The following is a 25,937-nucleotide window of genomic DNA, read 5'->3' on the forward strand; positions in this document are numbered from 1 at the left end:
GAATAAAAAACAACAAAAAAAATCTACTATTTGATCAAATTATGTGACTTTTGGAATATGACATTTTTGTTCTGTGTCAAGTATGTGTATCATATAAACATTTGTATATTTTTTTAATTTTTTTTTTTTTTTTTTTTTTTAAATAAGTGTAATTCTGAATAAGCACCAAAGTTTTCTTAAAGATGCGTTAGGGTTTTTTTTTTTTCTTTTAGAATAGAACCAATACCAAGAATCGATGCTGTCGTGAGTTGCAAGGTGGGTCAAAATAAACGTTTTTTTTTTTCTTCTTTAAGGCATAAAATGAAATTTCCCTAGTACTGATGTGCTTGAGCAATCAAAAAATGTATCTCTTGGGATAATTTCGTAGACGATGTAATTTCAAGATAAAAAAATAAAACGTAACCTCGTCTGAAATTTCCAAACATTTGGTAATTTCAGACAAGGTTACATTTTTTTTTTACATCTACAAAAATATCACACGAGCTACATTTTTGAAGTCAGGAATTTGTGACTGCTCGAATACCATTTCCATATTGAAACATTTTCCTACCATTACAAAAAATTCCTCGGAAAAAAAAGGGGGGGGTATATTTTACAATGCACAGAAATTCGAAAAGTGGTCAAAACTTCAAATGTATAACAAATAAATGTTATGAAAGGCAAGGTGAGTTATTCTTCTACCTGCCTGGGAAAAGATTTTAGTGATTTTACTATCTCTAAAACCACTAATTGGTTCAAAAAACATATAGCATCAAGCATTATGTGCGAACAAGAAAAATGGCAGCGAACTGACATCTAAATATTTGAATTCTTGAAAATGACTTAAAAATAAAACATACAAAATACAGTTAAAAACTCACCTAGTAAAAGTCATATAAACATATTGAGTAGGTTTCTAACAGTATTTTGTATAATTTTTTTATTTTTAAGTCATTTTTAAAACTTTATATATATGTAAGCGTCAATTTGTGGTAATTTTTCTTGTTCTGTTCCGTCCAAATTCCTTAGTTGAACAGAAACATTCCCGAGTTCGACAAGATACACCTGAAGAAGATCGGAGGTTATATCGACTGAAACGTTGCGAAAATAACACTCAAGATTAGAACAGTAGTCTGATGAATAATAATACAAGTTTTTCTTGTTTTTCAAACCAAACAAACGTTTAGAGTGAATATAACCACTAAAATCTTTTCCAGGTAGGTAGAAGAGTAACTTATCTTACCTTTAATAACATTTGTTATATATTTGAAGTTTTGACCACTTTTTCATACCTCTGTGGATTGTAAAACATATCCCCTTCCAAAAAAAAAAGAAAAAATACAAAAATTTTGTTCCATGAGAGAAATATTTGAATGAAAGCAAAATTCTCCGTGTCAGTAAATGTAGTTTTGTGAAGATGTCGATTTATCGAGCGAATGCATAACGTCGTCAACCTGGGTTTGTAGCTTTCGATACTCTCCGGAATTTGGACGACGACCTCGTTTCCGGTGGCGCCCTTCAATGATGAATGCAATGATCTGAAAAAAAAAAAAAAAAAAAAAAAAAAAAATTTCATTAGCATCAATATCATGCTCAAATTTAAAAAAAAAAAAAAAAAATAAAATAAAAAAAACAATTTAATAAAACATTCATTTCAATGACTTTGAAGGACGTTCAAAAAGTAATGGGTCCTATTTTTTTAGCCCGAAAAGGGTTGATATACCGTAAAACAAAACAACCTAATGAAACTCCATAAATAAACATTCAAAAAGTACTGCATCCCATTTTTTTTTTCTTCCTCCCAAATGGATCAGACGGGATTTTTTTTTCTTTTTTGGTCCCCGACAAAAGGGTGGACCTGTAAATTCATTTTTGTCTGTTCGTCTGCCCACACTTTTCTCGATAACTACGCCTTGGAATTTTCTGAAATTTGCACAAACATTAAACATGATATGAGTAAAAAAAATAACAGAATGGATTTTCCGGGAAAACTCTAGTTGCCTCTCTAGAAGTGCCTTTTGGGTTAAAACGGCTAAAATTAACATTTTTGTGCTTATTAAGAAAAAATTGATGCCTTGGATTTTTATAAAACTTTCTGAAAAGTTGTAACTAACTGATTTCTATATAATTTTGTTTGTCTATACTTCACGATAACTCTTGCGTGTGCCCCAGGGGCTCTTTTAGGGCTAAGAAAAACACTCCATTCTTGGGACTATTTTACCATATTTGTCCAAAATTTTCTGTGATGTAGCAGTTTTGCATGGTGCTGAACTCAAATTTACACATGTTAAGGCCTTGGAGACTTTTGGGGTTAAATGGGGGAGGGGGGTGTCAAATGATGGACTCAGTCATTTTTTTTTTTGTGCATGGTGCAGAAATCAAATTTACATATATCAAGGCCTAAAATTGCACCATTTTTTTCATTTCCACCAGAATTTGACGTCCCCTAGGGACTTTGGGGGCTAAATGCGGGGGGGGGGGGAATGCTAAACTTAGTCTTTTTTTAAGTCTCGTTCACTGTGCACTCACGGGGAGGACCACGCATGTTTCACTTTTTTAACTTGTGGTCAGCGCCAACAAGGTACATCGCCATTTGGACGTAAACGGGCTACTATTTAGGGCCATGCCTAGGAAAGATTAACAAGATATTTGTTTACGTTACATTTAAACTTCTGTATATTAGTACAGTCAGGGAAGTAGGTAGCAGGAAGGGAATTCCAAATTTAGCTGTTTGAGGTAAGATGCTATTAGAGTAGAAAGCTTTCTGGCATTTGGGGACCTTGACAGTGAAGAGGTGTGATTACAAATTGCATTGTTATGAAGACTGAACTTATGCATTCATGATCTGAAAGTTTCATCTCTCTGTTGCAGATATTGACGGTATGAGACGAAGAAATCTACACATGTCAGCGACATACATCACAAGCAGAGATACACCATTGTATCACTGGTAATAGTGCATTGAGAATAATGGTGAATGTAAAAAAATAAATTATTTTGCCCGAATAAATCAGGAGATTGCAAATTACATTGTTATGATGACTGAACTTATGCATTCATGATCTGAAATTTTCACCCCTCTCTTGCAGATACTAACGGTGTGAGACTAAGAAAGCAACCCCCCTGTGATGGATGTGCGTCAGGAGATGTGACATTGAATTCCTCCATGCAGAAAAAAAATTGAACCAATCAACATTCACCGGCGCCTGTTGAATGTTTACAAAGCCAATATAGTTAAGGTCAACATAGTTAGGAGATGGGTTTGTCAATTTCATTGTGGTGGCAGAGAGACGAGTGACAAAGTGCCCTCCAGACTTTCACGACCGAGGCATCAAATGAAGCTGGTAAAAAGTGCACTGAGAATGCTGGCGACTATGTAGAAAAAGAAATTTTGGAGCACAAAAAGACGCTTGTTTTAATGATACAACTATCATGTTCGTAGCTCTTCAATGGTTTAGTTTTGGAATGACCTTCATATTAAGCATTTAATGATAGCCATGTACTGACATATATTTATCGAAACATGTCGGGAATATGGAGAGACTAGCAGCATAAAAAAATTCATATTTGGATCATTGAGACTACTAGTATGATTAAAAGATTTTGCCTATCAAACTCCTGTCAGTTTTTGGTCTACAGACATGAAACTTAATATATAGGGTATTCGAACACATGCAAAACTTTATATTTGGGTTTTAGCCAGGGAAAATCTGTGCAAAAGTGTGAAAATTAAAAAAAAATGGAATTTGCCAAATGAAGGTCGAACAACAGCATTACCAATATGTATGCATAACACAATAGCTTTTGGTTCAGGTTTTAATTTTTAGCTTTGCAGTAAACTTGTCTTCATAGTACAGTCATTAACATCAATGGAAAAAGTATATCTAAGCTAACCGTTTTGGTTTCGATTCTTGGTGGTAGCGCCAGAGTTTTTTTTTTTTTTTTTTTTTTTTTTTTTACTTTTTAAATCATTACTTCAATCGCTTTTGCAGTCTTTTTTTTTCATTACGTTTCTCCTGTACACATCAATGCGTTCCTTTCTGCCTCTTTGATTAAGTTCTCTCTTCATTACATAATATTTTGCTTCCAGTCCCCTGATATATCTCCCGTCTCCTTTAATTCCCTTCACTCCAACTTTCTTTCCTTTCATCCTTCCTTTTATTTCCTTCTTTCTTTTTTTCCTTCTCTTCCTCTAATTATTGTCTTTTCTTCTTTTGTTTTTTCCTTCTTTTCTCCGTTATGTAATGGATGGCTGGGACCATCCGATACATAACTGAAAAGAAAAACTTCTTTAAAAAAAGATAAAAGATTTGAAAGGTGGCCATCGAATATCGATTGTCCACCAGTCGAAGCGGCAAAAATAATTACGTAGTAAACAGAGAAATCGGGCGACAATGTTTTTGTTTACAAAAGTGAAGGTTGTGGGGAGACGCATTTTTGGCTAAAACGTGACATTCCTTGTAAGAACGGAATGTCATATGAAGCTAGCACGAGTTTGGCAACGCACGTGTATAAATAAATTCAATAGTCGGTCAGCTGAAGAGAAGTGGGTTACGATGTCTCTGGGTCAGATGCAGAAATGCATGTGTACAACGAAAACCAAGAAACGTGACCAGGAAATGCGTGATCCATTATCGATAACAGAGTGATCGACCGGTGGCGTGAAAAATTACCGAGCAAAAACACATGCTAATATAAAGAGGTGATTTTTGGAGTCTAGGAAGAAGAAAAAAAGGAGAGAGAGAGACGCCGATAGATGAGACGTGCGTTGTCGAGAGCATAATGTTCCCCCCCTCTCCATCACTGAAACAGAACAGTAAGCCACACCGTTAAATTGTGAACTGTTAAAAATCTATGTACAGAACGAGAAAAATAATTCTAACACAAAATATATTTTTATATAAAAAGCCAGCGTGTCTTACGTCTTGATTGGTATGCTGAGTTACGTCTGATCTTTGTGTGCATGTTAATTTTCTTTCAGCCGGCAACATTGTTATGACAAGCGATTGACAGCTGACGGCAAGTAAGAGAGAAAAATGCACGGTCAAGGGGGAAATAACTCTGCGGTCTTGGCCGTTACCATAACAACCAGAAAACTAAACAAAACAGAGGATCAATAAAAGACGGCTGCTTGGTTTTGTTGCAGCGGGGAACTTACTAACTACGACCGTTCCCAACCTGGGGTCCTTGCGCAACGTAACATCTCCACCCCCCTCCCACCATCTCATATTGTTTATTTTTTAAAATTATATCTTTTTTTTACATCGAACTAAAACAACCCGACAGATATAAATAAAACCCATTTTTCTCTCAAAACCACACCTGCAATACCATCAGAACCACTGCATACTCTATGCATCTATCCAAAGCCCCACCTGTTTAAATCAAGCAGATGTTGCAACCCCACACATCACTGAAAAAGCAGCAATACACACAAAAGCAGACTACAATAAACTTTACTCGTAGAATTCCGCTAGAAGCAGCAGCAGTTCAATCCACATCGCTTCAACATTAAACAGAGACTTCTTCAGATAAAGACAGATCAACATAATAATTCCATTGTAAACACCTAGGTAGCAATAATAATATCACATGTTCAAATGGAGCTAATTTATAACAATACTAGCCGAAGCACCCATCTGCTATGGGTATCGGAAATTATCCTATTTTACACGTTAAACGTTAATTTTAATTATTTTGAACGTCTTCCCGACTTGAATTATTTGGATTCTTCGGACTACTGTTCTCATCTTGAGTCTTATTTTCACAATATTTCAGCCGATGTAACCTCACATCTTCAGGAATCTTGTAAAACTCAAAGTAAATTAGAACCTTTAAGAAATTCAGCTTACGTCTTGTCTTTTCAGCAATGAAAAAAAGTGCATCTGCTACAAGTCTCTCACTCCTGAACAGGGTTCAAAAGAGAGTCGCCAACTTAATAGGTCCTGAACTGTCAGTTGGGCTTCAACCTCTGTTGCATCCTTCTGCCTAATGGTAGATGCTCTGATGAACTACAAGCCCTTGTATCGCCTCGACGTAAATATCCTGACAAACCCAACACAACAAAATCTCACCCCTTCACAGTAGAGATCCCTAAATATAAGAAAGCCTTCTACTCTAATAGTTTTTTCCCCCCAGAACTGTTACACTTTGGAATTCCCTCCCAGGTCCCTGCTTCCCTAACTGTACTGACATGCAGAAGTTCAAGTGTAATTTAAACAGACATCTTGCTGCTCAACTCCCTATATAGAATCCCTACAATTTATGTCCCAGATAGTAGCTCCCTACATCATAGTGGCACTGTGCCTTGTTTGGGATGAAAATGCAATTAAAAATAAAAGTGAACATTAACATAATAAAAAAAAAAAAAACAGTAAAAGAAATGAGAAGAAAAGAAACCCGCATATAAATACTGTGTAAAAACATTACATTTCAGAATTTTTGAGATGATGGTTGAGAAGTGAGAGAGTGACCCTTTTTTCTTTTTTAAACTCAGTCAGCATATTCAGTATTCGACATTGTACTTCAAACTGCGCTTAGCAAATTTATGTATGGCATGTTCAAGTTCAGCATAGTGCAATGGGGTTGGCCGTTTCAATCTAGGGTGACTGGTGAGATTTGGGCATTGAGGGATTCATAGGCATCATCCTTGTTGTCTGTGGAATCCCTACTGGACAGCAGAAATGCACTTTTTTTTTTGGGGGGGGGATATATATATATATATATATACACACACACACACAATTATTTCCACAGCCAGACAACGTCGCAGCTCACAAGAGCCATGAAAGCCAATACACTGGAAGTTCAAGACTCGAGTTTCGCCCTCATCAGTTAGACATCAGAATTTAGAACCTAAGCCTCTACCAACTAAGCAAATGCGCCGCATACAAGATAGTTAATAAGACTATCACAGATCAAGTAAACGCAATGAAATCCAACAGTTGGAATGAACCTACTTTCGTTTCAAACAAGGGATGTGGTCATCGTGACCAGCTATAACCCAAGCCAATGTCTCACTAGTAAGAATTTTTATATTCGTTAAGGATGTCATCACGACAAGCTTACCTAACGAGCAATAAGCAATAGAAATTTCAGAATGTGAGAGAATATATATAATTATTTCCACAGCCAGATATATATGTATCATATATATATATATATATATATAACTACTTCATTTAATCAATAATATACGAAAGTATAAATTTGTGCGTGAACTTTAAGTATTTACTTCAACAGTGCTTAATACGTAGGTAGAGCCAAGTAGTAAGTTATAAAATAAGCTACAAAGAATATTCCGTGTTTCATCCACGCTAGGATTCATCAGGCTTATTTATATATATATATATATATATATTGGACGCTTAATTTTAACACATGTGATCCTTACAACTTTGTCAATTTAACCCTGTATGTGCGTTGCAGATGGCATTTCAGCCAATGATCTACGAAGTTCACAAATAGTGCAAGAATTTGGATTGTTTGAATTTGTTTTGATGGCATTTGGGAAAGTGGTTATCGTGCAGCAAGTACAAATGTAGACTTGTATAGATATGAGTGTGCTCGTTAAGAATCAAAATATATAAACGAATATATATATATATATATATATATATATATATTATAGAAATAAAAGATTCCTACCTTCTGTTTGTTGTGGAAGAGAACATATCCTGTGATACAAAGGATAATAGCTGTGAGGAAATAACCCATGAAGTGTGCTGATGAAGGAGCCTCGGTAAATTCCCTTTGTTTAGAATTCAAATTTTTTGTATCTGAAATGTAAGAAAAAAAAAACAAACAAACTAATAAATATAAATATTCACATTCCTTAAAATATGATGTTTCTTCCCTTCCGGCTGAGATAAACCACGTCACACACACACACACACACACACACACACAGTAAATCAAATTTACTAAAGGAGATAATAACTTTCGGTGAATACCAGAAAAATAAAATGTTATTTAGTAAATTGTTATTTTATTTGCATTTCCATACACCAAACATGGATATAAATATCACTAAAACATCCGCTGAGTCATAAACTTCATTTCGATACCTTACTTGCCTGGGTGGGTTGCCTGTAGGCTGAGATAAACCGCGTCACACACACAGACAGACAGACATTAGGAAAATTTATAAGATAAATGTATAATAGTTGAGTGTCAAACAATGCAAACGTCTGATTTTCTAAGTTCGTTATCATGGTTGGTTGGTTGTTTTTGTTTTACAGCATATCAAACCTTTTCAGGTTATTTAATGCCAAATCCAGTGATTTTGAAGAAAAATTTTTTTAAATAGAATATGTTTTTTTTTTTTAAGTTGGTTTCTATTTAACCCATAGTTGGGACCCTAACAGGTACTACCACTCCGGGTCAGAGTGGACCTGGGAGCAATGGCAATTAAGGGGTGGCTCCACACTCCCCAAAGCTCACAAGCTGGGGCCCTCACCACTGGATATAGTTTAAGGTCATATCCAGGACCAGTTGTGGTAGGTTGGTTGTTTTTGTTTTACGGCATATCAATCCTTTTCAGGTTATTTAATGCCGAATTCAAAGATTTTGAAGAAAATTTTTTTTAATAGAATATATTTGTTGTTTTCAAGTCGGTTTCTATTTAACCCATAGTTGGGACCCTAACAGGTACTACCACTCTAGATCAGAGTGGACCTGGGAGCAATGGTAATTAAAGGGTGGCTCCACACTCTCCAAAGCCCACAAGCTGAGGCCTCACCACTGGATATAGTTTAAGGTCATATCCAGGACCCCCATTGAGGGACTTTTACCCTCTGCAGGGGAGGCAGTCGGCGTATTCTAATGCCCCACTGACAGGGACAGTTGTGGTAGGAGCTGAGCGCAGATATGAGACTCGACACGTTCGACCTCCAGAAACTTATCTACTGCTTTACGTGACATCAGTCATCTTGCAACTGGCAGTCTGTCAGCTTGACGTTTTTACCTCAGCCAACAGAAAGGGAACATCACACGACTTCGCAACTTGCCGTGTTTATATACCAATTTGCCAGCGCCGGTTAGAGATCGATTTTCGATTCATACGTATCAAATGTTTGAACTGATCAATTATCGGTGTCGCTCATTCAACTTTTTTTAAAATTTTTGTTTCCTCCATCCTATTTTTAGCGATGAGTTTCTATTTAAAACATTTTTTTTTTTTACAAAGGCATCACCACATTATCAAGGCCCAGAGGCCACTCAAGGATAAGGGTTAAAGAGTGTACAGTAGAAATTGGTCAATATAGTAATCATTAGTAATGAAAATTTGGTAAATTTGATAACTTATATGGAACGGCTCATCAAGAACTTATTTACTTTAGACTTGAACACAACCATATTGTAGTCAGCCGGAAAGCAGGAAAACGGAAGACAATTCCAAAGGCGTGCAGTTCTAAGAAAGAAGCTTTGTTCATGGAATCTACGTTTAGGTTTAGGCACAGATAAAGAGTGGGGGAAATTATTGATAGTGTTTACAGCTAGACGAGTGTTTCTTGTGAAAGTTTGGTGAGGGGGGACCATAGATTGAAGCTCAGTTGAACACTTTCCATGAAAATAACGATACATCAGAGACAAACTCGCAACATCTCTTCTGTGAGATAGAGGTTGCAAGGAGGAGAAAAGGACATCTCCTAGGAGGCTACGAAGTCTATTTTGAACTCTATCAAGGCAGAACAATGACCTTTTCTTTTTCTGCGTATACCTTACTTTAAAAAAAAAAAATGTAATGTAAAGCTCTCTTATTTATTTTATGAATTAAGTATCAGTAATTCTAAAACCCACCGGCTAGGTTTGATTACTCACGCTGAACTCCCCAAATATTCAACATCAGACGCTTCAGTGTTACAAAAAAAAAAAAAAAGAAAGCCAAACAATAAAATTTTTTTTTTCTTTAAAAGAAATGTTTACCTTTCGCTAAGACGTTCTTTGTTTTTTTTTATTACAAAGGAGTCACCACTTATAAAGGCCCATAAGCCACTCGAGGATAAAGGTTAAGTATACAGCAGTTAGATAATATAGTAGCATCGTTAATAGTAGAAATCTGGTAAATTGGATGAAAGGGACGGCTCATCAAGAACTCGTTCATGTCGGACTTAAACGATTATATCATAGTCAGTTGGAAAGCGAGGAAACGGAAGAGAATTTCATATGTATGCAGTTCTAGGAAAGAAACTGTTCATGGAATCTACGTTTAGGTTTAGGCAAAAAGTGGGAGAAATTACTGATAGTAGTTTCAGCTAGACAAATGTTTTTCGTGAAAGTTTGGTGAGGGGGGGGGGGTCATAGATTGGAGCTCAGATGAGCACTTGCTATGAAAACAACGATAAAACAATGACAGGCTCTCAACGTTTCTTCTGTGGGAAAGAATTTGCAAAGAGAAGAGAAAAGAGAATCCCCTACTAGGCTACAAAGTCTATTTTGAACTGTCAAGTCAGGGCAACTTAATTCGAGTAGCTCCTGCCCAAATGGGGCAACGGAGTACTGTTGCCACATTTGGGCATAGTGGACTCTTATACAGGTACAAAATTGCATCAGCAGCGAGATATCTACTGGAGCAGTAAAATGATTCCATCTTATTTCCAGCAATCTTGGATACAGATTTGATGCATGTATTCCATTTCAGAATTTCAGATCAGGAGTAAAGGTCAGACCTAGAACCTTGTCAAAACATGGAGCTTCCTAAAGATGAGAGCCATTCATTTCAATTTTTTTATTACATTTTCACCCCAAACAAGGCACATTGCCACTTTGATGTAGGGGGCTACTATCAGGGACATAAGAATCAGGGGTACTATGTAGGGAGTTGGGCAGCAAGATGTCAGTTCACATTACACTTGAACTTCTGCATGTCAGTACAGTATGGGAAGCAGGGACCCAGAAGGTAATTCCAAAGTCTAGTGGTTCTGGGGAAGAAACTACTGGAGTAGAAGGCTCTTACATCTAGGGATCTCTACGTCGGGTTTGTCGGGGGTATTTACATCAAGGGAGTACAAGTGCTTGCAGTTCATCAGAGCATTCACCATTAAAGTACTTGTAGAACAGGCAGAGAGATGTAACATTTCGTTCGTGGGACAGAGGCTGAAGTTTAGATGACAGTTCAGGACCTATCAGATTGGCAACTCTCTTTTGAACCTTGTCTAGGAGCGAGAGACTAGTGGCAGATGCACCAGCCCAAATATGACAATACTCCATACATAAGCGAATGGTGACCTTATAGAGGTACAGGATACTTTCGGGCGTTAGTAGATTTCTAGCACGGTAGAGAGAACCTACCTTTTTCGCAGTGGTCCTAGGCAATGCTCTCAATATAATTGTTCCAACTCATGTTTCCTGTGAACATTAGGCCAAGTAGTTTAAAAGAAGTACTTTCAGATAAAGAGTCATTGGCCATTTCTATTTGATGGTAGAGAAGGTTTCTTGTAATTATTGAAGGAAACACGTTTAGTCTTGGCAGCATTGAATGTGACCATCCATTTTTGTCCCCATTCCACTACAGATCGGAGGTCATCTTCTAGTATTTCTGCCATTTCTTTACATATGTGTTCATTTGTTTTCCTGTCGTGTCTGTTATAGAGTGTGGTGTCATCAGCATATATACCCATCTCACAGACAATTTTGTCAGGGAGGTAATTTATGAATATTTGGAATAATAGAGGTCCAAGGATAGACCCTGGAGGCACTCCTGCATTTATATCATTGTTTAGATGTACGACCGTCAAGGACAACCTTGAGTTTTCTCTTATCTACGAAGGATTTAATTATGTTATGTATTCTTCCAGTGATACCGTATGATCTGATTTTCCTGAGAAGACCTTAATGCTATACCTTGTCAAAAGCCTTAGATATATCTAGAGCTACTGCTCTACCCTCCCCCACTTTGTCCAGTGAATGGTAAATACATTCTGAGATTACAGTTAGGATGTCTGCTGTAGAACGGACTTGCCTAAATCTATATTGTTGGTCAGTCAGAAGTTTAACATCTGTAAGGTGATGGACTAGAGCTTGGTTAATTATGGTCTCAAATATTTTGGCGAAAAGTGAGAGGAGGCTAATGGGGCGATAATTTACTGGGTCAGTTCTTTCGCCAGAATTTTTGAAAACTCATACTACAGAAGCTGTTTTCCAGTAGGCAGGAAAGCAAGATTCATTAAGGCATTTGTTGTAAAGTTTGGAGAGAACTGGAGCTACTTCAGTGGAGCATTTTTTTAATAACATAATTGATGCTAGACAGGGATCAGATGTTGATGTAAAGATAACAGCTTGGTTTTAAATGCATTAAAATTAATCAGCCACCTCTTTCCCCATTACACCACATGCTCAAAATCAAAAGAGAGAGAACTTGCTATAAATCATTTTTTTCTCTTTTTTTAGAGATATAAAAATCTGGATAGTTCTAAACTTTTTTCAAAACTGTCCATTTAACACCTAGGCAACTTATAACAGAGAAATTTCTACATCTTCAAGAAAAGTTTATTTTTAAAGCTTTCTGGTTCATCCGTCAATAGTGATGACTACATTTTAAAAAGAAATATAACTTAGGTGCTATCAGCTAGAATCAAAATCAAAACAGTTAGCTATCAGATAAGTACTATATTTACATACATATATTTGTCAATTTTCAGTGTACAGACTTGAAATTTGATTTACCGGGTACTGAGATTTGGGAAAATCTTTGTAATCCATTTTCGGCCAGAAATTTGGCTGTTAAGGGGTCAAAGTTCAATGATTTGACCTTTGAGAACTCTACCAAACTCCGACAATTTTCGATATAGGTTCCTTGGACATGGATCTAACTTAATAACTTTATTTGAACCCAAAACAATAAATGTTAAGGGGTCATAATAGGGGTAAAAGTTTTTTTAAAAATTGATCTCTGCGGTCTCTACCAAATTACTCATACAATTTCTGGTCTAAACATTTGAAATTTTACATAAAACGTATTCAGAGATAGAGCAAGCTTTTTAATCAGTTTGGGTTGGAAATTTTTAGTTAGCAATATGTAAATCTATGTATATATGTATGTTTGCATGTCTGCTTAAAACTTTTGACAGAGGCGATGGATTTTACCAAGATCAGTATCGTTTCGAAGCTCGACCTTTCAGACAACAAATATCGAAAAATTGGCTAGACACATTAATATCTTCACTTTCAACTGGGCACTTTTTTTTTACAGGGGAGGGGGGAGGCGCTTTTTCACTGATATTTTTGAAAGTCATCCTCTCCTTTCGATTGTCTAGCCTTAATTTAAACATAAGCCACTTCCGGTTTGGCGGTGGTCATAACAGCAAAAACGTCAGGGTTTTTTCCCTCCCCCTGTTTTCCTCCTTCACGGTAAGGGTTCAAGCCTGCCTTCCTACTACCACTTTTTTTTTTTTTTCTTTTTTTCTCAACATTCACATCCAAACACCCAGGCAACAACGGACTGAAATACTAGTATAATCATAAAACTTAAATGACCTGGTAACGGGTGTTGTAACCACACATCCAGTTTACGACTGCAGGTTGCGCATGCATACATAAACACAAGCCCATAACAGCATAAACAAAAAAACATTTTGCGTTTAAAATAAACAATTGTTAATACTTTCTGCTTTTTTTTTTTTACATCATTCATTTCCGTATTACGTTTAAGTTATTTTTACACAATTTTCTTACAAATAAATCCACTTTAACCCTTGACAACTACAGACCCCCCCCCTAAAAAAAAAAAAAAAAATGGGCCCAACTCTAATTAGGCCCCGTTTCTTAGTGTTTTGTCCGAATGAAATGAAACTTTAGTCATAACTTGTTTATTATATTCAAAACATCACATCAAAACACAAGGGTCTTTGGCCTTTTTTTCTCCATTCTACAGTTCTATGTTCTAGTTGGTTGGTTGTTTTTGTTTTACGGCATATCAACCCTTTTCAGGTTATTTAAGGCCGAATCCAAAGATTTTGAAGAAATCTTTTTTTAATAGAATATATTTGTTGTTTTCAAGTCGGTTTCTATTCAACCCATAATTGGGACCCTAACAGGTACTACCACTCCGGGTCAGAGTGGACTTGAGAGCAATGGCAATTAAAGGGTGGCTCCACATTCCCCAAAGCCCACAAGCTGGGGGCCTCACCACTGGATATAGTTTAAGGTCATATCCAGGACCATATGTTCTAGATGGCCTCCATTTAGCTTTTGCTTTTTTGGAGTCACCCGCGCGACAACGGCAATTTACCCGCCTTTTTATCTACACTCTTTACATAAATAAACCCGAAAACTTTTTTTTTTTTTTTTTAAGTCACATTTTATTTTCATTTTCTATTTAAAAAGCCATTCTTAACATGGAGAGAGTGTTTTTACTATTCTGTACAGTCAACTAGCAATTTCATTTGAAAAAGATATCAAAATTTGAATTTAACATTAAGTATTATGGTATCTGTTCAGTGCACATTTACCTATAAGTATGGCAAACCACTTATAATTCAATGGCTGTAAGTTTTTTGTTTTTTTTTTAAAATAAACAATTATAAACAGAAATCTATATTCTTTTTTCATTTTAATATACTTTCATAGAAATGTTTCTTTTATGTCACAAAACTATTTTCTTTACGTCACAAGTGTCACGTTCATGCATTAATTCCATAGCTACTATAACATACTGACCCAATGAGTCACGGGTAGTCTAGTATAATCTATATATATAAAAGTGAAAATGTGTGTATGTATGTATGTTCCCTTTTTGTGTATATCTTCAAAAGGCTTTTTTCTGGCGGATTCTTGAGGCCATCGCTCATTTTTCAAACTTTTTATATCACGTCTAAATGATAATATCTACGACTTAACAAGGGGGGGGGGTCGGCTCTCTATTTAATTTGCCCGACTTTGAAACGTTAAATATTCAACATTTTTCGGATCGGCATATGTTGCTTTCATTTTTCAGTATAAAAAAAGCGAAACTCGATTCGAATCACTGGCCTACGGCCAGTGGTCTATAGAAAGCGATGTAACGTTTGGTCAATGGCAGCTACATCATATCAGACGGTTGCTTTCATTTCGAGACGAGACACTCCCCCTAATAAACAGGGAGCTGGTTTTCCCAAAATTAGGTAAAAACAAACAAACCGGGCTACTGACCTCATTAAAAACTGTCCCGCAGAAAATCTTAACTGCTGAATAGCTATTGCTTACGATCGCCGCATGTGCATTAAGCTTTTTCATATATAAAAAAAAAAAAAAAAGAAACCAACAGACTCGCGGTAAATAAAACACTGTTCCTCACTCAAAGTTTACGTCATTAACACGTCAAAAATGGGCACCTGCCAGGTCGCAAGGTTTTTTTTTCACATTTTACTATTTTTCAACTGCACCTCAAGGCTTCATATTTTTTTTTAAAACGACCAACGATTTTTCTTTTCATTTACCCAAAAACACACACACCTACAAACACCTGGGCAACGCCGGTTACCCCCCCCCCACTAGTATAATAATAAATACGAAATCTGATTTAATCAAAATATCATATTTAAGCATATTTTACAACTAGGCAATGTCGGGCGGCCTGCTAGGAAAAAAAAAAAAAATTGTGATTTTATAGTGATGATTCATTTAAGATTAGGATAGACATTTTCTAGACATAGTGATAAATGATGCCAGACACCCATTTTTACACTTTTGAATGACCTTGTACCTAATTTGTCGTAAATATAAATTTTTCTATCATTTTCTACAAATAAAAATTTCAAAGTGCAGTATCTGGTCTCCACAACATCAACATTTATGTCCCTTGAAAAAAAAAAAAAAAAAAAAAAAAAAAATACAAGCAAACGGAAAAAGTGTTGTTTATGAGTGGATTCCCAATTTTTCTTTCGACCTTCAAACAGAAAATATGAGGACAGTTCCAAAAGTAAAACCTATTTTTAACTCTCAAAGTTGAAGAGCTACAAAGACAGGAGTGGTATTATTAAAACGAGCAACCGTTTGTGTTCCAGAATTTAATTTTTTTTATACGGACACCAGCATTCTCGATGCACTTTTGCCAGCAATGAATGATGGTCATTATAGGAATCTAGATCACGCTTTGTCATATAAAAAGTTTAAGAGCAACAAAGACAGGAGTTGTACCATTAAAACAACATTTTGTGGTCTGGAATTTATTTATCTACATAGTCACCACCACCATTCTTAATGCACTTTTGCACGGAATTCAATGATGCACCTCTGCTTTTGACACATACATGACAGAGGTTGCTTTCATCTTTTACACACTATTAATATCCGCAACAAACAGATGAAACATCCATGTCATGAATGCATAAGTTCAGCCATCAGAACAATGTAATTTGCAATCTCTGATCCATTCAGGTGTAATAAAAAATAGGAGGCATTACTTATGGAACACCCTTTGTAACTTGTGATGTGACTAATAACTACTATTATCTACAAAAAAAATTTCCTGTATTCATACCTAAAAAAAAAAAAAAAAAAAAAAAAAAAAAAAATCACCAATGACCATTCTTGTTACATAAATAATCTATAAATATAAAAGCAAAAATGTATGTATGTGTGTTCGCTTTTTCTGTGTGTCTACAAAAAACTTCTTTCAGAGAAGCGGTCGGTCGGTTCACAACTTTTTAAGACTTTTTATATCACATATAAATCGTAATATCTCACAGTTAACAACGAAGCTCGCCTGTCTATTTAATTTGCTCGATTTCGGGAAGATAAATATTCAACATTTGTCGCTCGCCGCGTGTGGGTTAGTCTTTTTCCTATAACATCTTGGGAAAATAAAAAATTTAAGAAAAAGCGTTCCACAGTAAATGAATACTATCCCGTAGTCAAACTTGACCTCATTAACTCATTAAAACGGGCACCTGCCAAATCCAAGTAATTAAATAAATTCAAACGTGTTTCCGTTAGCATCTCGCGGTGGGGCAATGGTTAACGTCGCACGTTTTTTAAATTTTTTTCACACTTTAATTTACAACTTTGCCTCAACGGTTCGGGTTCGATCCTCATACTTTTTTTTTTTTTAACCCCTCACCCCCACCCCCGGAGTTTCCACACACACCTCCAAACACCTGGGCAACGCCGGGTACCCCTCGCTAGTGATTCAATAAAAGATAAGCTATCTTCTATTGAATCTTTCATGATTTAGTTGATGAAAGAATGTCGTTCGTCAACCACAACGTTAATCACACAATCTATATTAGTAATCAAAAATTTGATCGTTAAGTTAAACAAATGAAAATAGAATACTTTGTTTTATCAAATCGTTATCGTAGGCCATAAATCAAGTAGTTTTCACATCAGGTGATTTTTTTTTTATCTTTCACATTTGTAAACAAACTATTGTCATCAACAATTGTGCTGATGCAAGACCATGTGGGTGTCCTGCTCATCGACATTGTCAACTCCAATGTTGCATAGCTGAAGTCTGTATATGTGTCTTTATGTGATTGTCTAGTTCCTTGAACGTGCGTATAACATTGATTGATAGTATCTAGTGTTTCTATTTACTTGCCTCTGCACGAGGGCAGAGTTAGACACAAGGTCGGTTTTTCACGTGGGGGAAAATCCAGTTCCCAAAAAGGAGCACTCTGGATAGAAACAAAAATAAAAATTGTCTCAATCTAAAAGGATTTCTCCACTGATCGAGGTCAGAAAAGGTAAGTGTAGTATCAAAACAGATACTACACTTTGCTCTTAGAGTCTCTAGTGTTCATGTGTGTAGAACAACTATTGATATTGACAACTTACAGAGTCTTTCGCAAACGAACAGATAACATGGTCAGTGGTATCACGAGCAAAAGACACATGCTGTCACAAAGTTTCTTTTGTGCTTCCTGAAATTAAGGATGCTTTTAATTTGAAAAGGTAAACACCACGATTTGAATTATACAGGGTGATTCACAGAAAAAGGATGTTTTTAGAACGCTCCTTGCTTTCTTTGAGTAAGGGATAGGGAGTGAGACAGGTACGCTTTAAACCTGCTTAAGATGTCGTTTAGTTTGTTGTTAATTACAATGATAACAAAAAACTAAACGGCATCTTAAGCAGGTTTAAAGAGTACCTTTCTCACTCCCTATCCCTTACTTAAAGAAAGCAAGGAGCGTTCTAAAAACATCCTTTTTCCGTGAATTTTTTTTTTTTTTACTCAACACACCTCCAAACACCCGGGCAACGCCAGGCACCCAGGCTAGTCTTTTATATAAAGGGTAAGAGGAGTGCAAGCATTTGCGAAACGCTTTTCAGATTGAGTCAAATTCCAGGAGAAGTTTTCCTATACTTCTGAGATCATAATATTTGAGATTTGCAAACAAATTTTTGATGGTTAAAAAAGAATTCCTACCGTGCCATCGTCTCAAGTGTTTGTTTGTCTTTTTCGTATAATAAAGTGAAACTATTTGAACGCAAACAGAAAGCGGGAAGCTTTAAAAGCAACATTCATTTTTGTGCATGCGTGGCGACTCCAATGATTCTTAAGTTAATTACGAACTCATTGAATTCACAATCCTTTTTGGCCTAATGGTTAGCAAGGAAGACTAATTACCCTACGTTTTCGAGTTAGATCCCACCTCTATCTTTTTTTATTTTTATTTTATTTTGTCCTTGTGCCAATATCCTCCACCCAGCCAAAAGTTAATTACCAACTCATTGAATTCACTATCCTCTTCGGCCTAATGGTTAGCGTGGAAAACTAATTACCCACCTTTCTATCCTTTTTTTTTTTTTTTTTTTTTAACCAGGTGCAAGCCATTCTTAAGATCGCTTCGTCCTTGCGCCAATATCCTCTACCCGGGCAATGCTGGGCACTCCTCGCTAGTCTATTATATAAAGGGCAAATGTCTGTTTGTGCGTGTTTGTATGTTTACTAAAAACTTGCTGTCCGCATCATACAGGCAGCATCATTAGAAAGAGGGATCTCTCGGACAAAAAATATTGAAAATTGGAAAAAAATAGTTGATTATTTTATGTAGAAATGGTGGGAAAGGGAGGGGGCAAGATAAAAAAAAACCCTTTATTCTAACAGTTATGTTCTTCCGTTTTAAATATTTGTGACATAACGTGTCCTTGTGAGCCCATTGATAAAAGCATTTGTTTACTAACTTTTCTCTTTTTTTTTTTTTCTTTTTGCTTACAAAATTTTGCATTCGGTTTTGCTTCTGGCTAATGCCACCCAAGCCCCCCCACCTTTTTTTTTTTTAATTTTTTAAAGACCAGACAATGCCAGGCGCTCTTAGTCTATTATATTTTCTTCCCTCTGGTTTAGTACTGTCAACAAAAACCTAAGAGCCGAGACAACTAACTAAAAAAAATTTTACATAAAAGCCTTTCGTGGACATACACAAACGCTCGCACTCATCTTACCTTTTATATAAAAGACTAGCCTGGGTGCCTGGCGTTGCCCGGGTGTTTGGAGGTGTGTGTTGAGAAAAAAAAAAAAAAAAAAAACATTTTTTTTTATAGTGCTAGTATGCAAGTAGGCTCAAACCCGTACCACAAAGGAGGAAAAGTACAGAGGGGGGGGGGAACCATGATGTCTTTGCTGTTGCATCCATCGTCAAACCATAAGTGACGTAGGTTTGAATTAAGGCTAGTCAATCGAAAAGAGGGGATGACTTTCAAAAATATTAGCGAAAAAAAGCGACCCCTCCCTGTAGAAAAGTTAAGGGTGAAGGAAATAATGTTTTTAGCCAATTTTTCGATATTATTCATCCGAAGGGTCGAGCTTCAAAACGATACCAATCTCGTGAAAATCCGTCACCTCTGTCGAAAGTTTTAGGCAAACATACATAAATACGTTTAAACAGACAGGTGAGATTTATATAATAGAAGGCTCTTACAGTAAAGGTGTAGGATTGTCTCACCTCAGCAAGTATGAGCTAATCCTTAAACGATAAAGGAATTCTGGATACACTTTAAGATAATGCTTTCTTCCAATATCGCAAATTCCAGCGATTCTGGAAGCATGATACCATCAACGTTAATCCCCACCCTACCCCCACCAAGTGTTGGGAAGTAAGAAAGAGGAAATGTGTTTATCAGTAGTTTATCTTGCCTTGATAACGTTCAAAACTGGTTTCGAAATCCAGCAGGTGATGCCTTTTTCTCTTCTCTGCAACCTCTTTTTCATAAAAAATGTTTCGAGCCCGTCTCTGCTCTATTCTTATTTTCATGGCAAGTGCTCATCTGAGCTCCAATCTCTGCCCCCAACCCTGTCAAACTTTCACAAAAACTCGACTAGCTGCAACTACTATCAATTTACTCCTATGCTTTATCTGTGCCTAAATCTAAACAGTTTCCATGAACAAAGCGTCTTTCCTAGAACTGCCTGCCTGTGGAACACAGATCCACTGGCTGGCTCCTTGCTCAGCTTATCATATGTAAACAAGTTCTTGTTGAGCCGTCCCCTTAAACAATCAAATTGTACTCAACTTTTTGATTTTTCCCTCCATGTACAAAGTCGAACGTTTCAAAGTGTACGACTGTACATAGGGGGGAAAAAAATGGTCAGCATCTTAAAGGTATATGGCATTCCAAACAAGACAATTCTTTGACAGTCGCGCTAGGAGTCCTTCAAGCGGAAAATGTGTAAAAGACAAACGTATAAATAAATTTTCATGAATGAAAATGTTTAATCTTTTTTTTTTTTTTTTTTTACTATATAGGCATCACCACTTATCAAGGCCCAGAGGCCACTCGATAAGGGTTAGTGTACAGTAGTCAATTGGACAATATAGTAATCGTTAGTAATGGAAATTCGATACATTTGTTAACTTATATGGAACGACTCATCAAGAACTTGTTTATGTTAGACTTGAAGATAACCATATTGTATGCAGCTGGAAAGCAGGCAAACAGAAGACAGTTCCACAGGTGTGCAGTTCTAAGAAAGAAACTTTGTTCATGGAATCTACGTTTAGGTTTAGGCACAGATAAAACGTGGGGGAAATTATTGATAGTGTTTTCAGCTAGACAAATTTTTCTCGCAAAAGTTTGGCAAGGGGGACCATAGAATGGAGCTCAGATGAGCAGTTGGCATAAAATAATGAGAAATCAGAGAGACTTGCAACATCTCTTCTGTGAGAAAGAGGTTGCAAGAAGAGAGAAAGGTATACCCTACTAGGCTACGAAGTCTATTTTGAACTATCAAGACAAGATAAATCCCTTCTAGCAGCTCCTGTCCAGATGTTGCAAAAGTACTCCATCCTTGGATGTACCTGGCTCTTATGTGTAAGAAGTTTTGCCCGTCTATTTTGTAATTTAAAAAAGTATAGTTCTCAACGATTGTACTGCTTTTTATGATCCAACCTACTCAGTTCGGTTTCAAGAACTCGATTCCAGTTGTTTCTTACCTTTTGGGGTACGAAGCGTTATTGATATGCAAATCAATGCATATCAAATAACATCCAAGATATTCAAAGATCAAGGAGTAACCCCTGTGCCAAAATCGGCACTACATCAACTTCAAACACCGCTAGCGTATCTGAAGAATGTTAGACGTGTAGGAGCTTCTGTCCGTTCATTCCATTGTCTTGACAGTGTACTTTGCGCCTTTGTTGATATACACACCACGCTGGGTTTTACCTTAAATGAATCCAGAAGCAGACGCTATCCATCAGTGGAACATGGAGACCAACACACCGTGGGATATGCAAGTCAACACCAACACCTCGTAAATTAAAAGACGACGTTCTTATGAGAACTCAGGTTTTATATCGCTTCAATCTGCTGAGCCCACATTTTCGATACGAGAATTACCTGGTTTGCATCATTCATCAACCCAGCTCTGTTCATGTAAAATGACAGTAAAATTATTGGAAATGTTGCGTTATAAAATGGACTTTTCTTTTACTTCTAACAGATTTAAAACCTAGCAGAACACGGAAACTAACATCTCACAAATTAATTTTGATATGAAAAGTGTAAGAGACGAAGATGTTCTTACCTTGAGATGAATCCCCAGTTTTTGAATTTGACGCACCGGAGTTTGGCACGGCAGAGTTTGGCGCAACCGTACTTGATGCGCCCGTACTTGACGCAAAAGTACTTGACGTGCCCGTACTTGACGCACCAGTACTTGACGTGCCCATACTTGACGCACCAGTACTTGACGCACCAGTACTTGACGTGCCCGTACTTGACGCACCAGTACTTGACGTGCCCGTACTTGACGCACCAGTACTTGACGTGCCCGTACTTGACGCACCAGTACTTGACGTGCCCGTACTTGACGCACCAGTACTTGACGCACTTGAATTACTTGGTTTGGACTTCATCACATTGACTCTATTCGATGCTGTGTAAAACAAAAGTAAAATGTAAATGTATTGACTCTTCTTTGGCATTAATTACAGTTACTTTCCAAGAAACCACCACCCAATGGGGCACCATTTTCACTCACACACACACACACACATATATATATATATATAGATAAAAACAAAGAAAAGGGAAAACAAGTTAAACAAAGGAAAAAAATTGTTGAAACAGATTTACTAGTTTTAGTCTTTATTGGTCCCCCAAACAAAAATAGGGTGCACCTGTAAATTCACCCTTGTCCGTTTGTCTGTCTGCACTTTTCTCAATAACTTGGAATTTTTTTAAATCTTGCACAAACATTAAACATGATACGAATAAAAAAAAAAACAAAAAAAAAAAAAACAGAACGGATTTTCCGAGAAAACTCCGGCTGCCTCTCTAGTGTTGCTTTTCGAGTTAAAATGGCTAAAATTGACACTTTTGTGCTTATAAAAAAAAAAAAAAAAAAAAAAAAATTGATGCCTTTGATTTTTATAAAACTTTCTGAAAAGTTGTGACTAACTGATTTCTATACAATTTTCTTTATCTATACTTTGTCTATTAAGGATGAATTACTGCACCGTTTGTTCATTTTCATCAGGATTTGATGTTCCCTGGGAACTTTGGGGGCTAAATAGGGGCGGGAGGGGGATGCTGAACTTAGTCATTTTTGTTTTTATGCCGCGTTCACTGTGCACTCACAGGGGACCATGCATGCTTCACTGGTTTCAAAATAAAACTGAATCATATATTAAATGTTCCCCTAAATTTAAATCTACCAACATGCATATTTGTTTTTCCTTAATATAATTGCCGATAATAATTATTATAATTGCACATTTGGGATAATTTTAATCAAAATATCGTAAGTGAATTTGTGTTTGAACTTTTATTTTTATCGGAAAAAGTCCAATATTTCATTTTATTTTTTTTTTACTGCAAAACAAACAATTTTTATATAATATTTTTCAGTCCGTTCTTTTAATAATAAATAAAATTTTCACTGAGTATTTCCAAATATTTTAAAGTTAGCATTTTTTAAGGAAGTTTTTTTTTTTTTTTTTACGATCAGTGAATTTTCAGTATTTTAGCACCGGGCATAATTTATTTCTTTGAAATATAGTCAAAACTTAAATTTTTTGTTTTTTTTTACAACATTTTAATTGTAAATAATTTACATGACGATTCGAAAAAGTTGTTAAAAAACAAATATATAAGAAATAAATGTATTCAAAGGCAAGATAAGTGACTTTTCTACCAAACATGCCGACATTTTTCTTTTTAAAATATATCGATAAACATTGTACGATTTTTTAAGCGATTACACGTTTTAAAGTGAGTAAAACCACTAAAAACCTTTCCAGATAGGTAGAAGAGTAACTTATTTTGCCTTTGATAACATTTATTTGTTATATATATATATATATATATATATATATACTTTTTCGAATCTATGTGTACGGTAATACAAACCCAAAATTTAACTTTAAAATATTTAAAATACACGCGCGTACACTGCACAAGCACCATTATTAGTAATAATTATTATAGTAATAATAATAAAAAACTGGTGTAGATGACGTCAACTGGCGCCACACCACACCAACTAGTTGTGAAGGGTCAGGGAAGATGGAAAGATCGAGGTGAGAGAGTACTGCTCAAATCTCCACTGGAAGTGTGCAGTTCAAATCTGGTACCTTGGAGAGGCATTTTATCACCCAAACCCCAGGAAACACCAATGGCCGATGCCAACGAGAAATCAGTGACAATGGCTGTTGCGATAACATGTAATCATCTGCACAAGTGGTCAAGAAGTGGAGAACACTGGAAATCTGGGGAGACTTGTTGTCACTTGGTCTCCAGGGAACACCACAGGTTACTGCCAGTGAGCAATTACTGATGATGGCCTATGAAACAACTAATATGCTACACATTTTGATGAAAAACATGGGGAAAAAATGGACATAAAAGGACAGAAAACCAAAACTTTAAATATAATTTCTGTATTTAAAGTAATAGTTATTTAAATATTTCAACATATAATCTTGTGGGGAAAATCCATTTTCCCAATATGGGGCACTCTGGATAGGAACAAAAATAATCTCAGTCATGAAAGATTTCTCCACCAACCGAGGACAGAAAAGGTAAAGTGTAGCAGCAAAACAGATACTACACTGATCTTGTTCCGAAGGCCAAAAAATATTTGTTTAATTGTTCCTTAAATTCATAATTCAGTTTTATCAGTATTAAATTGTATATTGGTTTAAAATTACTTAATTTTACATAGATAATATTTATATTTTATATTGAATAAAGTTCAGTTTAAGTAGTAATCGAACTGTGTTCCTTTTTCTTTTTAAAAATGTTTTATTGTTCTTTTTCAAATGGCCCTCATATAGTACTGACAGTCTGACAAATCTTACCTACATTGCCTGCAGACATTTTTCGGTTAACAGGCCTTCTTACTCTCGGTGGCCGTGGCTTGACATGACTAGCTGATTGATCGGATCACGCCTCTCTGACCTCCCATCTAATAGAGGTAAGGGCCCAAGTGGTGCATTCTACAGCTGCAACCATTTTGCATCCAGGTCATGGACTGCTCAACCACCAGGATCCCATCCCAAGGCATTACGGGTTGCTACCTATGGCCAATAGGTAACCCCATTAAGGGACTTTTACTCTCTGCAGGGAGGCAGTCACCATATTCTGATGCCCCACCGACAGGGTCTAGTAAAATCTGGTCAATTGGAAAAACTTGAAGTATAAAGTTGTTTATTTCTTTAAATGTTTATTCATGGGTTTTAGTTTAGTCATTTTTATAACTTTCTTCATTAATCATGGTTTTGTGTTCTTGAGGTGGATTTTGTTATTTTCATTCTTGGCCCTGCAGAACATGATTGAGTTTTGAAGAGGTAAAGGGTTATAGTATTATTGGTTGGTGTGTTTTAAATTAGGAGGCCAATAGGGAAGTGGGGGGGGGAAGGGGACTCGTTTTTTGTTTCGGCCTTTGCAAAATATGATTTAGTTGTGCAAATAATCAAAAAAAAAAACAAAAACAGAAAGGTGTTAATGTAGGTGCATTTGTGTCGATGCATTTAAGATGTTTATTGCTTTTAAGCATTTTTGTTTTTAGTTGTTAATGTGCTGCTTGAAGTTCAGTTTATTATCAAAAATAAATCCTAAAAACTTGGTATGTTGTACTACTGGTATTAATTGTCCATCCAGTTTGAGCTGTAGGTCAAGGTGGCATTTCGTTTCCTACAAATGGTTTTGCTTTTGGATATTTTAAATCCATCGGTCTATTTTGTTGAGACAATGTTGCATTTGTCTTTCAATAGTTGGCACGTTTGGTGATGAACAAGTTATAGGGAAGTCATCAACAAATAGTGTTTTCTTCAAATCCCATGTTAACGGTTTTAGTTATATCATTGATTTTAATTAGAAATAGGATAACAGATAATACAATACCCTGTAGTATCTCTGTTTCTTGTATGTATTGGTCCAATGTTGTGTTTCCCAAGCATACTTTATATGATATGTAAGATAGGAATTCTTGGATCAACATTGCTAGGTTTCCTCTGATTCCCATATTATGAATATCTTTGAGGATGCTGTACCTCCATGTGATGTCATATGCTTTTTCAAGATCAAAAAAGATT

General features: G+C 36.1%; 1 protein-coding gene across 6 annotated transcripts in view; it reads right to left on the minus strand.

Moving 5' to 3' along the window:
• Positions 1–247: 247 nt before the first annotated feature.
• LOC145266326 (uncharacterized) overlaps positions 248–25,937 on the minus strand; it is a 74,222-nt gene continuing 48,532 nt past the window's right edge. For all 6 annotated transcript variants that reach the window (XM_080121909.1, XM_080121907.1, XM_080121912.1 and 3 more), the window contains 3 exons: positions 21,926–22,276; positions 7,627–7,757; positions 248–1,517 (listed from right to left, as the gene is read on the minus strand). In XM_080121909.1, coding sequence (XP_079978035.1) covers positions 1,374–1,517; positions 7,627–7,757; positions 21,926–22,276 — 626 coding nt within the window. In that variant the 3' untranslated portion in view covers positions 248–1,373. The remainder of the gene's footprint in view (positions 1,518–7,626; positions 7,758–21,925; positions 22,277–25,937) is intronic.

Source organism: Euprymna scolopes, chromosome 41 (genome assembly GCF_053919585.1).
Source record: "Euprymna scolopes isolate OS-2025 chromosome 41, ASM5391958v1, whole genome shotgun sequence".
In the NCBI taxonomy this organism is placed as follows: domain Eukaryota; kingdom Metazoa; phylum Mollusca; class Cephalopoda; order Sepiida; family Sepiolidae; genus Euprymna; species Euprymna scolopes.